The 14,200-nt window shown below is 42.5% G+C and overlaps 1 protein-coding gene across 13 annotated transcripts in view; it reads right to left on the bottom strand.

Annotated features, from left to right (window-relative positions):
* Nucleotides 1-9,395: 9,395 nt before the first annotated feature.
* TADA2A (transcriptional adaptor 2A) overlaps nucleotides 9,396-14,200 on the bottom strand; it is a 72,386-nt gene continuing 67,581 nt past the window's right edge. For 10 of the 13 annotated variants that reach the window (XM_078373797.1, XM_054257032.2, XM_078373796.1 and 7 more), the window contains 2 exons: nucleotides 13,846-13,919; nucleotides 9,396-11,692 (listed from right to left, as the gene is read on the bottom strand). In XM_078373797.1, coding sequence (XP_078229923.1) covers nucleotides 11,507-11,692; nucleotides 13,846-13,919 — 260 coding nt within the window. In that variant the 3' untranslated portion in view covers nucleotides 9,396-11,506. The remainder of the gene's footprint in view (nucleotides 11,693-13,845; nucleotides 13,920-14,200) is intronic. The other 3 variants (XM_054257037.2, XM_078373801.1, XM_078373803.1) reach the window with 1 other exon arrangement.

Here is a 14,200-nt window from a genome sequence, read left to right as displayed (position 1 = left end):
GGTGGGCTAAAAGAGTTTGTGTTGTGTGTGATGTGCGTGTAAAGATTTAGAGATTAAGTAGAAGTGCTGAAGTCAGACCATTTAATGACTGTACACACGGGCCCTGGGGTAGGGAGGTGCTTTATGCCTTTTCAGAATGTGGAAGTGCGGGCTTATACATGCCTCTACAAAAAATGCAGTGTGAAGGTATGCTCTTCTGAACCAACACTGTCCAACAGAACTCTGTGTGATGATGGACGTGTTCTGTATCTCCACTATCCAATACAGTCACCACTAGCCTCATGTGGCTACTGAGCACTTGAAATGTGGCAAGTGCGGCTAACGAAGTGAATTTAAAATTTTATTTTAGTAAATTTAAATAGCCATATGTGGCTAGTGGCTACCTTACTGGACAGCACATTTCTAGACTATAAATAAGGATGTTTCTTTATACGTGTCTTTATTTATTTTTTTGAGATAGGCTTCAGGCTAGAATGCAGCAGTGCAATCACAGCTCACTGCAGCCTCCACCTCCAGGAGCTCAGGCAGTCCCTCTCACTTCAGCTTCCCAAGTAGCTGGAAGTACAGATATGCCACCATGTTTGGCCAATTTTTTTATTATTATTTAGAGACGAGGTCTCTTTTTGGTCTTGTTCTGTCGCCAGGCTGTAGTGCAGTGACACAATCTTGGCTCACTGCAAACTTTGTCTCCTGGGTTCAAGCGATTCTCCTGCCTCAGCTTCCTGAGTAGCTGAGACTACAGGCTCGTGCCACCACGTGGAGCTAATTTTTGTTATTTTTTTTTAGTAGAGATGGAGTTTCACCATGTTGGCCAGGGTGGTCTTGATCTCTTAACCTCGTGATCCGCCTGCCTCAGCCTCCCAAAGTGCTGGGATTATAGGCATGAGCCACTGTGCCTGGCAGTGTCAACTATTTTGGATGTAGAAACATTTTAGAGGCTGTCTGCTCTAAATTACAATTTGTGCCCAGGGACGGTTTGGGTCCTCCTGACTCCCATCTAAATAAGCAGTGCTTTAGAGCAGGGCAGCATCTAGGCAGAGTGAGAGCTGATCTGATTAACACAGTAAGTAGAGGGCAGAAATTTACGCTCTGCTTGGTTTCTGAGGTGCCTTTCCAAAAATATTCTCCTTAATTGCTTGGGCAGTGACTGCTCCTTAATCAGAGTTTTATGGGCCCTTCAGAATGAATAGTTGCATCTTCTATTTGTATCATTGCCTCTGATTAACAAATTGGCAACAGCTTTGATCTGTCAATCGGGAACAGTGGTCTCACAGAGATTGGGAAGGCCTGCTTGCCTGTGCCTCTAATTCCAAATTATATGCACTTGATGGCTATAAAAATGCAGATTTTCTGAGATAAGCAAATCTTTAAGCTACTGTCCTTTAGCAGGTTTGAGAGGGACACTGGACACCGAATTTCTAGGAGAAAAGATTTCTTAAAAACTAGCAGGACAGAAGTCTCAGAACACTTTTCTTCTACTACAGAAGTCTGCCTAAGGCTTGTGCTATTTCATAAGATGTAAAATAGCACCTTATCTGGCTATCATAAGGATTAATTAGATGTTATTAAATGTAAAATACTTTGAACTACTTTCCAGTTTTCACAGTCCTCATAAAATGTACTTTCCAGGTAAAAAAGAATTGTCACATTACAAATAAAAAGAAAAGCACACTTGAAAATGTGGAAGGAGAAACAAAAAAAGCAAAAAGCAGAGAAAAAGCATTGCTCACAATTTTATTACTTAACAACAATTAGCATCTGGATTTCTTTCTGGTCTTTATTCTATAAAAGATTTTTTAGTTTTGTTAACACGATTACAGTCAAAGTATGCATACAATCCTGTAAACTGACATGAAGCTTTTTGGGCCAGGCATTATAAAAGGGAAGATTACAACATGTCTAGATAATTAGGTAACTTAAAATCTGTCTCTGAAATGTTTTGCCCTTAATTCAACCCTAGGGTGGTGGCAATGATGCAGTGGTAAGAATTTCAAGATAAACAACATCCTTGTAAAATGCACATCTGTCTTAACATTTGTTCTTTTAGATATTCATGTCCCTCTTTGAGACTTTTGCATGATGTGAATTGGGTGGTACAGAAAAAAATCATGTACTTGGCTCACACCTGATTGCAGTTAAACTAAATGTCAAAGGCTCACTGGGAAAAGGAAGGGAGGCACCAGGTGTGTTACACACCTTAAGCCCATTTAATCTTTTAAGATGAAGTCCCTGTAGCCCAAGCTGGAGTGCTGTGGCTCAAGTAGCTAGGACCACAGGCATGCGCCATCAAGCCTACCTAATTTTTTGTATTTTAGTAGAGACAGGGTTTCACCATGTTGTTGCCCAGGGTGATTTCGAACTCAAGTTCAGGTGATTCACCTGCCTCGGCCTCCCAAAGTGCTGGGATTACAGGCATGAGCCATTGCACCCGGCCCATTTAATCTTCATCAAACCCAGTTAGGTAGGTATTACCAACCACACTTTAGACATTAAGTGTTAAGAAACTGCCCAAGGTTGCATTATTACTAAATACCAAAACAGAGATTAGTGCTCAGATCTTTTCAGTATACCAGGCAGGTAAACAAGAAAGCATTTAGCTGTAGAGGGCCAGTAATGTCAATAAACCCTACTTCCTCAGTTATTTGCTATACAAACTTTATTTTTTTTATTTTTTGAGATGGAGTTTGGCTGTTGTTACCCAGACTGGAGTGCAATGGCACGATCTCCGCTCACTGCAACCTCTGCCTCCTGAGTTCAAGCAATTCTCCTGCCTCAGCCTCCCGAGTAGCTGGGACTACAGGCACGCACCACCATGCCCAGCTAATTTTTGTATTTTTAGTAAGACGGGGTTTCACCTTGTTGACCGGGATGGTCTCGATCTCTTGACCTCGTGATCCACCCGCCTCGGCCTCCCAAAGTGATGGGGTTATAGGCGTGAGCCACCGCACCCAGCCAAACTTTATTTTATTTTTTTTTAACAGAGTTTCACTCTTGTTATCCAGGCTGGAGTGCAGTGGCGCGATCTCAGCTCACTGTAACCTCTGCCTCCTGGGTTCAAGCAGTTCTCCTGCTTCAGCCTCCCAAATGGTTGACTGCATAGAGATCACACCACTGCACTCCAGCCTGGGTGATAGAGTGAGACTCCATCTCAAAACAAATAAATAAAATGAGTGTGTTAAAAAAAAAAGTATTTTTTTACAACTAGAATGTATTTGAGGAAGAGAAAATTTTAAGAAACCTTTTTTAAAAAAGGGTAAATGAACTATTCTCCCCTCAAGAGTTATTTATCTCTGGTAGTAACTATACCTAAGAAATAATAAGAGACCTACCTTTAAAGACAAACAAGGTAATGAATGATGCTTTGCATAAGCTCATGCAACAAAGAAAGCCTGGTCTTACTGAAGGGGAGTAAATGTACAAATCAGCCCTCAAACCTGGAGACTTCCCCTCTAGTTATAAACTGCTATATATACCAAGCTGCTGAACATGCAAATGAAGGTGTACCAAATATGCAAATGAATGAACCAAATGTGAATGGAAAGGTAGCAGAGGTTCCCAGACTGGTTAAAAGGCAACATCTAAGGCCAGGCGCGGTGGCTCACACCTATTAATCCCAGCACTTTGGGAGGCCGAGGCAGGTGGAGGATCACGAGGTCAAGACCATCCTGGTCAATATGGTGAAACCCCGTCTCTACTAAAAATATAAAAATTAGCTGGGCATGGTGATGCAAGCCTGTAGCCCCAGCTACTCGGGAGGCTGAGGCAGGAGAATTGCTTGAACCCAGGAGGTGGAGGTTGGGGTGAGCCTAGATCGTACCATTGCACTCCAGTCTGGTCTCAAAAAAAAAAAAAAGAAAGATAACATCTAACCTACAGTCTTGCTCATTTGCTTTGCCAAATAGTAGCAAATCTGTTACAGGAAGTCAGAGCCTCAAATTAAGTCTTTGCCAGACCCAAGAGGTACACATTGTTGTAAACAAATCCTTGATGCAGGTCTCCTCTGGCTACATCCTGGACTCTAAATAGGGGTATCAACTTTCATCAGAGGGCCTCTAAGCTTCTGGTCCCCACATCCACCCCATCTTGCCACATGTGCTAGAAATCTGTAGCTTGTCTTAACCCCCCTAGTTTCCATGGAGACGCAACAGTTTACTTCCCCCCCCAATTGTAAGCCACGGTTATTTTTAACTGGAAAACTCTGAGCCAGGTCACAGCTGGGATCTGGATGATGCAATGACGTCTATAGCCACCCTTCTCTCCCACAAACGCCTTCTTTTCCACAGTTGCTGAGGGCGGAGGCACTCCTGGGAGATTTTGCTCTCAAAAGCATTTCGATTTGCATCATGAAGTTAAAACCCATGCCCTGTCTTAGATCTGACAGGTGTCTTGAATCTGAAGCTATGGACACCCAGAACAAGACCAAGATTTTCTTGTTGGGGTTGACACCTATCTGTGGCTAGAGCTTAGATTAATGCTTCTACATCCTCCAGAGTGGCTTTATCACCCACAGTTTGCCCTTAAAAAGGCTAAAAAGAGGGTCCTACTAGGGGATATTGTGTGGAAAAGCTGTTACCCCACCTCTCCAAAGCAAACAAATATCTATGATCTCAGGGTCAGAAACCTGCTGTCTCCTCTACTACTGAAAGTTCAAATCAGTCCATCCATCTCAGTTAGAATCTTCAAGGCATTTCTAAACTTTTTGCTCCTTTTCAGTAATTTTGTGAAAAAGCTATTAAATTACTCTGAAAGTTGCCCTTTTCATCTCTGACAACTTCCTAAAGATTAGAAACTGAAATAAAAACATCAGTTTTCTTATAGGGGACACTGATTGGGCAAATACACTATTCCCCCCCACCCCGGCCCAGGAGTTATCTCTGGTAGTAACTGTAACAGAAATGGTAAGAGCCCACAGCCCAGATTCCACTGATTTTTCTTTTCTTTTTTTTTTTGTGATGGAGTTTTGCTCTTGTTACCCAGGCTGGAGTGCAATGGCCCGATCTGGGCTCACCGCAACCTCAGCCTCCCGGGTTCAGGCAATTCTCCTGCCTCAGCCTCCCGAGTAGCTGGAACTACAGGCATGTGCCACCATGCCCAACTAATTTTTTGTATTTTTAGTACAGATGGGGTTTCACCATGTTGACCAGGATGGTCTCGATCTCTTGACCTCGTGATACACCCACCCTAGCCTCCCAAAGTGCTGGGATTACAGGCTTGAGCCACCACGCCCGGCCTCTTTTTTTTTTCTTGAGACAGAGTCTCAGTCTGTCACCCAGGCTGGAGTGCAGTGGTGCGATCTCAGCTCACTGCAACCTACAACTCCCAGGTTCAAGTGATTCTGCTGCCTCAGCCTCCCAAGTAGCTGGGATTACAGCATATACCACCACACCTGGCTAATTTTGATGTTTTTAGTAAAGAGGGGGTTTGTCTCGAACTCCTGACCTCAAGTGATCTGCCTGCCTCGGCCATCCAAAGTGCTGGGATTACAGGTGTAAGCCACCACGTCCGGCCTCCATCAGTTTTTAACTTCTTAATGTTTTTATGTTTTAAAGGAATGCCATAAGTAAAGGGTGATAAGAATGAGGGGTGAGGGAGGGATCCAAATCAATAGTTACATATTGTTCAATAGGAAGAAAGGCTTAGGTAATTGCAAAGAATTTCAAAAATAGAGAGTATACTAGGCAGATAGCTTTCCAAGGAGAGATACATTAGAAGTGTCATGAGTTGGCACTTAGCTGTCAGTTCACTGAATAAGGGTGATTCAATGACAGCGTTTCAGCATTTCTGCTTTGATTAAGAAAGTGCTGGTTTCTTATAACAACTATGAGGCCTTCTCCTTTCCATACTTCCTAAGATGCTGATTCTGTTCAACATAACTCCAGACCAAGGAAGGTTTATTATAAACTACCTGGAAGCTTTTTGCCACCCATAGCCTCAGGGGAGACCAGACCAAGATGAAAAAAGTGTTGCTTGGTTAAGAACAGGAGGTTAATTCAACCAAATGATTAAGTTGGTGCCACAGAAATCCATTCTGCTGCTCTAAAGTAGAAAATAGGTGCATCAGACTCAATTATCCAGCCCAACTCTGGGCTAGCAAAATTTAACTATAGAGTTTTCTTTGTTAATCTTGGGATGATCCAGGTGAAAACTATAGTTTTCAAAGACAAGGGTAAGTACAGTGACCTTCAGGGCTACATCTATGAAATAAATTTTTTGTAGTTTTCAGGTTTTTTAACCTTTTAGTGGTAACTTCCTGTGCTATCTTCATTTCCTTATTCCCACTGCCAACAGGGAAGGGAACCTAGTACACAATGCATAGCAAGCTACTCAAGTGAAATACATCTTTCCCTTAAATAATGTGTCTGATTTGTAGCTTAGTCAAATCAAAGGGCAATTTGACTGCACTACACCTTTCATTGCAGTACACCTTAACTCCTGGAAGCCAAGGCAACAAACAGAAAAAGAACTCCCTGCCATGAGACACAGGAACTGGTTTTCCATGCTGCTCAGAAACTGTTCATTTGTTCCTTCCTCAAATGTAGCATACTAACACTTCAGTTCTGATGCATATTTCAAGGATTGGCTACTTTGGTTCCAAATTCCCTAATTAAAAGCTCTTTACTTTTTTTTTTTTTGAGATAGTCTTGTTCTGTCGCCAAAACTGGAGTGCGTGTCGGCTCATTGCAACCTCCACCTCCTAGGTTCAAGTGATTCTACTGCCTCAGCCTCCCTGAGGCTGGGATTATAGGTGTGAACTAGCACGCCTGGCTAATTTTTGTATTTTTAGTAGATACAGGGTTTCACTGTGTTGGCCAGGCTGGTCTCAAACTTCTGATCTCAAGTGATCCGCCCACCTCAGCCTCCCAAAGTGCTGGGATTACAGACATGAGCCACTGGCCTAAAAACTCTTCACTATTGTTCTCGCTCCCACATCAAGTGCCTGGGTCAGCAGGACTATTACTATTCAGGTTGCCATGACCCTGCTCCTGTTGTTTCACTCACATTTGACTCAAAAGGCCTAGGTATTGTTTTTTTGTTTTTTTTTTTTTAAGAGACAGGGTCTTGCCCTGTCACTCAGGTTAGATTACAGTGGCACAATCATGGCTTACTGCAGCCTTGACTACCCAGGCCCAAGCAATCCTCCCGCCTTACCCTTCCAAGTAGCTAGAACAACAGGCATGAGCCACCACACCCAGTTTTTTTTGTGGGGATGGGATAGAGATGAGGGTCTTGCTGTGTTATCCAGCCTGGTCAAACTCCTGGCTTCAAGTGATTCTCCCACTTCAGCCTCACAAATTGCTGGGAGATTACGGGCATGAGCCACTGCAGCACCCAGCCTGTGTCTGAAAGAGAAATCTTTTAGCTTGGCCGACTCTTCTACACAAGGCCACAGACATGGCAGTGTCCCAGTGTTTCAAAGATGGTCCTGACAGATGTGGGAGAGGTTAGCTGGATTTGGCTAAGCACACTGGAAAGGAAAACAAAGCTTCCAGATCAGCAGTACCTCTTGAATCAAACTTTTATCTAAATTTAAGTTTTAGAAATTCAAACAAATAAAAAGTCAGGTACATATAAGATACAGGAAACTCTTTTGTGTTGTCAAGAATAATGCAATGTATATTTGGAAGGTCCACAAAGATATCCTTAAAAATGAATGGGTGAAGTTCCCCCAGAATGCTCTTGAGAACACAGTGCCACTGTCTGCTTAAAGATGCACGAAAAAGTGGTTTTTGGAGGGATTCTAGGCATTAAGCTTTGCAAAGTTGGGTTTACCAAAGAAATAATAAAACTCATACATATGGGTTTTCCCAAACTGCTATGTAATTTGGCCTCTGATTCTTCACATTAGAGATTTTTTTCTCTTGTTACATACCTATACATTTCCTAAAGCTAGAATGACTTACAAACTGGGATTCTGTTGTTATTGATGAATGCCATTGGTTTTCTCCCTTTTCCATCTAATCCCCAGCTGAGAAGTTTTCAATGACTGGTTGCTTAACTGAGTTCAGATTTTAAAAGCAGGGGGAAGTTAAGACAGTTAATAAAAGGAAGGAAACCGGGACCAGGAAAAGATAAACTGTGAATATTTAGTATTAATTGGTCCCTCTCTCTCTCTCTCTCTCCCTTTTTTTTTTTTTTTTGTTTTTGGCTAGAGTGGAAATGGTGCGATCTTGGCTCACTGCAACCTCTGCCTCCCAGGCTCAAGCGATTCTCTCGTCTCAGCCTCCCGAGCAGCTGAGATTACAGGCATGCGCCACCACGTCCTGCTAATTTTTTGTATTTTTAGTAGAGATGGGGTTTCTCCATGTTGGTCAGACTGGTCTCGAACTCCTGACCTCAGGTGATCCGCCTGCCTCCGCCCCCCAAAGTACTGGGATTACAGGTAATTGGTCTCTCAAGAGAGAGAGTCTTGGTCTTCGGGCACAGAGAAGGGTCATTACATGGAAAGAGATTTGTTCATTTCCCACCACCTAGAAAAATATGCATAAAACTCCAGCAGAAACCTTTAACAATAAATTGCAATAAAAATTTCAGTAAATAGGTCTTATTCATGTCATTGAGTTTCAGGGTAAACTCTCTTCTGAGACAATCTGGACTAGGAGAGACCTCTGTCAGTGTAGCTGGTTTATGGCCAACCCTGTCTAGAAGAAAAGAGGAAGGATGCAATGCTATGTATCTTTGCAAAGTTGGGTTTACCAAAGAAATAATAACGCTACTTTCTAAAATCTAGTCATTTAAAACTTCGGTCTTATTTTTCTATTACTATTTTCAACCATATCATTTTTCTCATGAAGTCTACTGATTTTCCATCAGCTTTTCAGAGTTCAACTGGTTCCAAGGTTTCTGTCAGACTGTCCTACCATCCTCCCACTCTTAACTACCCAGCTGCCCCTTGTGTTCCAGACAAGTAAATCTCTTGGCACCACTTTCCTTACACCCACTGCTGCCTCCACATCGTCCTCCTCCCCATGTGTGGAACTGTCTCCCACTTCCATCTGCCATTTCTCTCTCTCTTCTCTATCATATGATTGCCCCAAAAGCCCACCTCTCCCAGGAAGCCTTCCTTAATCAAGGTTAAAGACTCTTCAAACTACAACAAACATCACCTAACACTGATGTCTAATGCATCCCAACTGTTCAGAACAGGAATTACCTTTCAGGGATAAGCAGCAATCCCGTCACAACCAACTAAGGGTGATGGTAGTGGTAAAATGTTTTCTATAAGATGTGACTATACAAAGAAAATAGAGCATTTCCACATGTCATTCTTTAAAAAAAAAAAAAAAAATTAAAGTCCTCTATTTGAATTCCCTCAGATCCTAAGAGTGTCTTTTTCATTTTTCATCCCCTAGATGAGGTCCCTTCCCAGCTGCATGCATATTTACAACAGTCAAAAGTTTGAGCAGATGCTTCCAACAAAGCATACAACCTTTTAATTAGATGTTTGAATATAGAAGGAATTAAACAATCAGTCAGCTATTCAATGTGATTTGTGTAGATTCTGACCAAGTTATTTCTATATACAACTTTGTTTCTAACAGAAATGAGATAACCATGGCTATGCGTTTGGCTTGTTATTTTGCAGAAAGGTTTGAGAACCAAGTTTCAGATGTGGTGGGGCTACTCACCCTCACATCTAGTGAGTCCCATATATAAAGCTGCTTTACTTCTGCTTTAAAAGCAGCTTTTATTGCAGGCTAGTCTTTCACCATTGAGAAATTAGGGTTCAAGTCTCAATCCAAGCAAAGCTGAGGTCTGTTGCATCATCTCCATCCTCAAGGACTTGGTATCCTGGGAAACCCAGGACAAGAACAGGGTGAGTTCAGGACACATATGTCAGCAGACAGTGCAGCGTGATGGGGCGGGCATCCAACACCTTAAGTGTGTTTTAGTTACCAGAATATCTGACACACCCACAAATTAAATAGCAAAACATTTTAATCAATTAATTCTAAAAATAACAGAGACATGTTATATCCAGTGCCACTTCCTCAAAAGTCTACTGCAGATTAGACAGGCAGACTGCAAAGTACACAGTCAGACATTAAAATTTTGGTTTATTTATTTTTTTTTGAGATGGAGTTGCCTAGGCTGGAGTGCAGTGCTGTAATCTCCGCTCACTGTAACCTCCGCCTCCCGGGTTCAAGTGATTCTCCCACCTCAATCTCCTGAGTAGCTGGGACTACAGGCATGTGCCAACATGCCCGGCTAATTTTTGTATTTTTAGTAGACACGGGGTTTCACCATGTTGGTCAGGCTGGTCTTGAACTCCTGACCTCATGATCCAACCACCTCAGCCTCTCAAAGTGCTGGGATTACAGAAGCTCGGCTGGAGTTAAAGATGCAGTCTGGGATAAGACCATCATAAGAATATTTTCTTCCCCTTTACTCATAAAAGTTGTAAGCTTAGGCCAAGCGTGGTGGCTCACACCTGTAATCCTAGTACTTTGGGAGGCCCAGGTGGGCAGATCATCTGAGGTCAGGAGTTAAAGAGCAGCCTGGCCAATATGGTAAAATCCCATCTCTATTAAAAATACAAAATTAGCCAGGCATGGTGGCAGGGTGCCTGTAGTCCCAGCTACTTGGGAGGCTGAGGCAAGAGAATCGCCTGAACCTGGGAAGCGGGGGTTGCAGTGAGCTGAGATTGCACCACTGCAGTCCAGCATTGGCGTCAAGAGTGAAACTCCATCTCAAAAAAAATGTTGGGCTGGGTGCGGTGGCTCCCACCTGTAATCCCAGCACTTTGGCAGGCCAAGGCGGGTGGATCACGAGGTCAACAGATCGAGACCATCCTGGTCAACATGGTGAAACCCTGTCTCTACTAAAAAAAATACAAATAATTAGCTGGGCATGGTGGCGCGTGCCTGTAATCCCAGCTACTCAGGAGGCTGAGGCAGGAGAATTGCCTGAACCCAGGAGGCGGAGGTTGCAGTGAGCCAAGATCGCACCATTGCACTCCAGCCTGGGTAACAAGAGCGAAACTCTGTCTCAAAAAAAAAAAGAATGTTGTCAACTTAAAAACCCTTAGAAGAGAGCTTTCTTATGCTATAAAACCTTTCTCTTTATTTTAAATCTGTCTGCAGTGTTGGAAGGCAAAGCAGATCATCAGCAAACTTACCTCTCAATATAAGGATCTGGGCCGGACTCAGGACTAAAGACTGTGATTTAGTTCTATTTCTACCAGCACTGTGATGTGAGGTACTATGGTTCTTTTAGTTACAAGAGGTGTTAGGAATGAATGCCCACTCACATTTAATAATAGCTTATCTAGCAAACAACTCTGCAGCACAATACTAACAACAGGAGTGTTTTAAAGCAGGATGAAGAAGAAAGCAGACTTTATACAATTTAAGGTTTCCTTTGTCCTTGCCCCTTTTTTTCAAAATGAAAATTTCCCCTTTTCAAAATGAGAATTCAACTGAAAAACAAAATTCTCCAAAATGCCCATATTGTCCTTTGATCCACCACATTCCAAACTTCTGACTTCTGATCCCAAGCCCTTAGAGCATCAGCCTTTGGTGATGTATCCTTCGCGGATGAGGAAATCATAGATTTTCCGGGTTTTGTTCACATCTATCTTGATGAGTGCTCTTGCCTGTGCTAGTCTTAAGCCTCCTTGCTTGTTACATTCGTTCAATAGAGCAGATTTGTATTCTAAATAGGCTCCAGGGACCAACCTCACCATCTGACAGAGCTGCAAGACATGGCAAATTTAATAAACATTAACATCTGTCAGTTTTGTAATTTAATCTAGCAGGTATAGCAAAAAAAAATTTTAAAGTGACATCAACCTCCAGCTATTTATAGGAGCTGATGGGTGGCTGGACTACATTCCATTTAGTCACTTCCTCTGTGGAGAGAACACTCCCTAAGGACAGACACCCAGGAAGAGAAAGCCAGGGTGTGATGCTACGAGAGCCTTTAGCACGTGCCAGCTGGCTCAGGGGCCTGGGTTTGTTGGAGATTACAAATACGTACTCCTGAGGAGCAGCGTAGCTCATTCAGTAGTCAAACGCTAAATGCCCAGGTACAGTCCCAGCACTAATGGTCAAGGAAGAGCCATGGGGCACAGTGAGGGCAGGATGCACAGATACTTGGATTCTCAAGTGTGCATCACATTGTTTCTAATACCAGCATAAAGCAGTAGTCCCTGCTTTGGGGATTACATGTACTTCAAAGGGAAAGGAGATAGAGAGACCTTGCTAAGAGGAGGTGACTTTAACTGCTAAAAATCTAGAAAACTGCCACAGTATTCAGCAACGAGGAGTCTGAGGTCATCAATATGTGGAGAAGGATAAAAGAAGGCTTGAAATTCCAGGCCATTCAGTATTTGAATCAGACTGGCCTATGACCTTCTTCAGCAATACATAGATACTACATACATTTTCCTTCTACTCCCAAACTAATTCTTACTGTTCCTGGTGGATAAAATAAGACTAACACTGTTACCTACACTATGACCCTTTTTTATTATCTGAACTGAACTAATGATATAGGGTGGGAGAAGTGGGGCTGACCTTGGGAATTAAAAAAGGAGCATATGAGGAGCAAAAGAGAAATTCCTCCAAAAGAGTAACAGACTTCAGAGATGTGACACAGTTTTCTGAAAACTCCTGATGACGATTCTTATGAGGCTGGATTTAAATTTTAGAAACAATAAAATCAATATGAAGACAAGTCTAATGATTGCAACTGGAAAAAGTAGGTCACATAATTTTTAAAATCAGGCCGGGTGCGGTGGCTCATGCCTGTAATTCCAGTACTTTGGGAGGCTGAGGCAGGTGATCACCTGAAGTCAGGATTTTGAGACCAGCCTGGCTAAGGAGGTGAAACCCTGTCTCTAATAAAAATACAAAAATTAGCTGGGTGTGGTGGTGTACACCTGTAGTCCCAGCTACTTAGTAGGCTGGGCAGGAGAATTGCTTGAACCCGGGAGGTGGAGGTTGCAGTGAGCCAAGAATCACGCCACTGCACTCCATTCTGGGCGACAGAGCGAGATTCCGTCTCAAAAATATATATATATATGTTAAAAAAAATTTTTTAAATAAAAATTAACATGACTATATGTTTCCTTATATTTATAAACATGCTCTGGAAACAATTTACAAAACTGTTTTAATTATTATACTGTTAGAATAGGTCTAGAACTTTTCAAGGTGGCCATTCTAATAGGAAATACCTATTTTCATGTAAAAGTTACTTAGTTTAGGTTTCCAAAAAATCAATTTTATTTATATAAAGCACTTAGTACAGTAGCAAATGCTAAGTGCTCAATAGCTGATAGTCGCTATTATTATGTAATTTACATACCACATGTGCTTTCCCCAAAAGAGGAATGGTGGTAGGGTGACAAGCAATTCTCTGAAATCTGCCACAAACGGCTCTTTAGTTCTTGGACTTCTAGGATACACTGAAGCTGTGCATATATGTTAAATGAGTGAAACAAAACGGGTTTAACTCTATAATGGATTTTTTTTTTTTTTTTTTGAGACGAAGTTTCGCTCTTGTTACCCAGGCTAGAGTGCAATGGCATGATCTTGGCTCACCGCAACCTCCGCCTCCTGGGTTCAGGCAATTCTCCTGCCTCAGCCTCCTGAGTAGCTGGGATTACAGGCACACACCACCATGCCCAGCTAATTTTTTGTATTTTTAGTAGAGACAGGGTTTCACCACGTTGACCAGGATGGTCTCGATCTCTTGACCTCGTGATCCACCCGCCTCAGCCTCCCAAAGTGCTGGGATTACAGGCGTGAGCCACCACGCCCGGCCCTATAAAGGATTTTTAACGACAACTAAATGAATAATCAGCCCCTATTCTCTTTCCCCTAGCCCCCTCCTTTTTGTTACCTCCTTTTCTTTTTCATTCAGCTTCTCTGTGCCAGGGAGGCCCGTGAGGTTCAAGGGTGGTGCACTCCGTCTACCTATAGATAGAGAAAGGAAAGAGCATAGATTTAATAGGAGCGACAACTTTTTAGGTATAAAAGTATTAAAAAGTTCAGTGTAGCCAGGCCAGCTAGGTATAGTATCACTGTATTCAGCTTAGGAAATCCTGTCTCATTCCCTCAGAACTCTTTAGCTAGCAACATGGGCACCCCAACATTCACTTGAAAATAAGAATGAATTACATATTCAGGGCACATGAATTACCTACAATCTGCTAGAATATACATACAGTCACATGTACCTTAGCATCAAATGTAAC

Source organism: Callithrix jacchus, chromosome 5 (genome assembly GCF_049354715.1).
Source record: "Callithrix jacchus isolate 240 chromosome 5, calJac240_pri, whole genome shotgun sequence".
NCBI lineage: Eukaryota > Metazoa > Chordata > Mammalia > Primates > Cebidae > Callithrix > Callithrix jacchus.
Note: the sequence above shows the minus strand (reverse complement) of the source record. Positions and strands in the feature narration are given on the sequence as shown.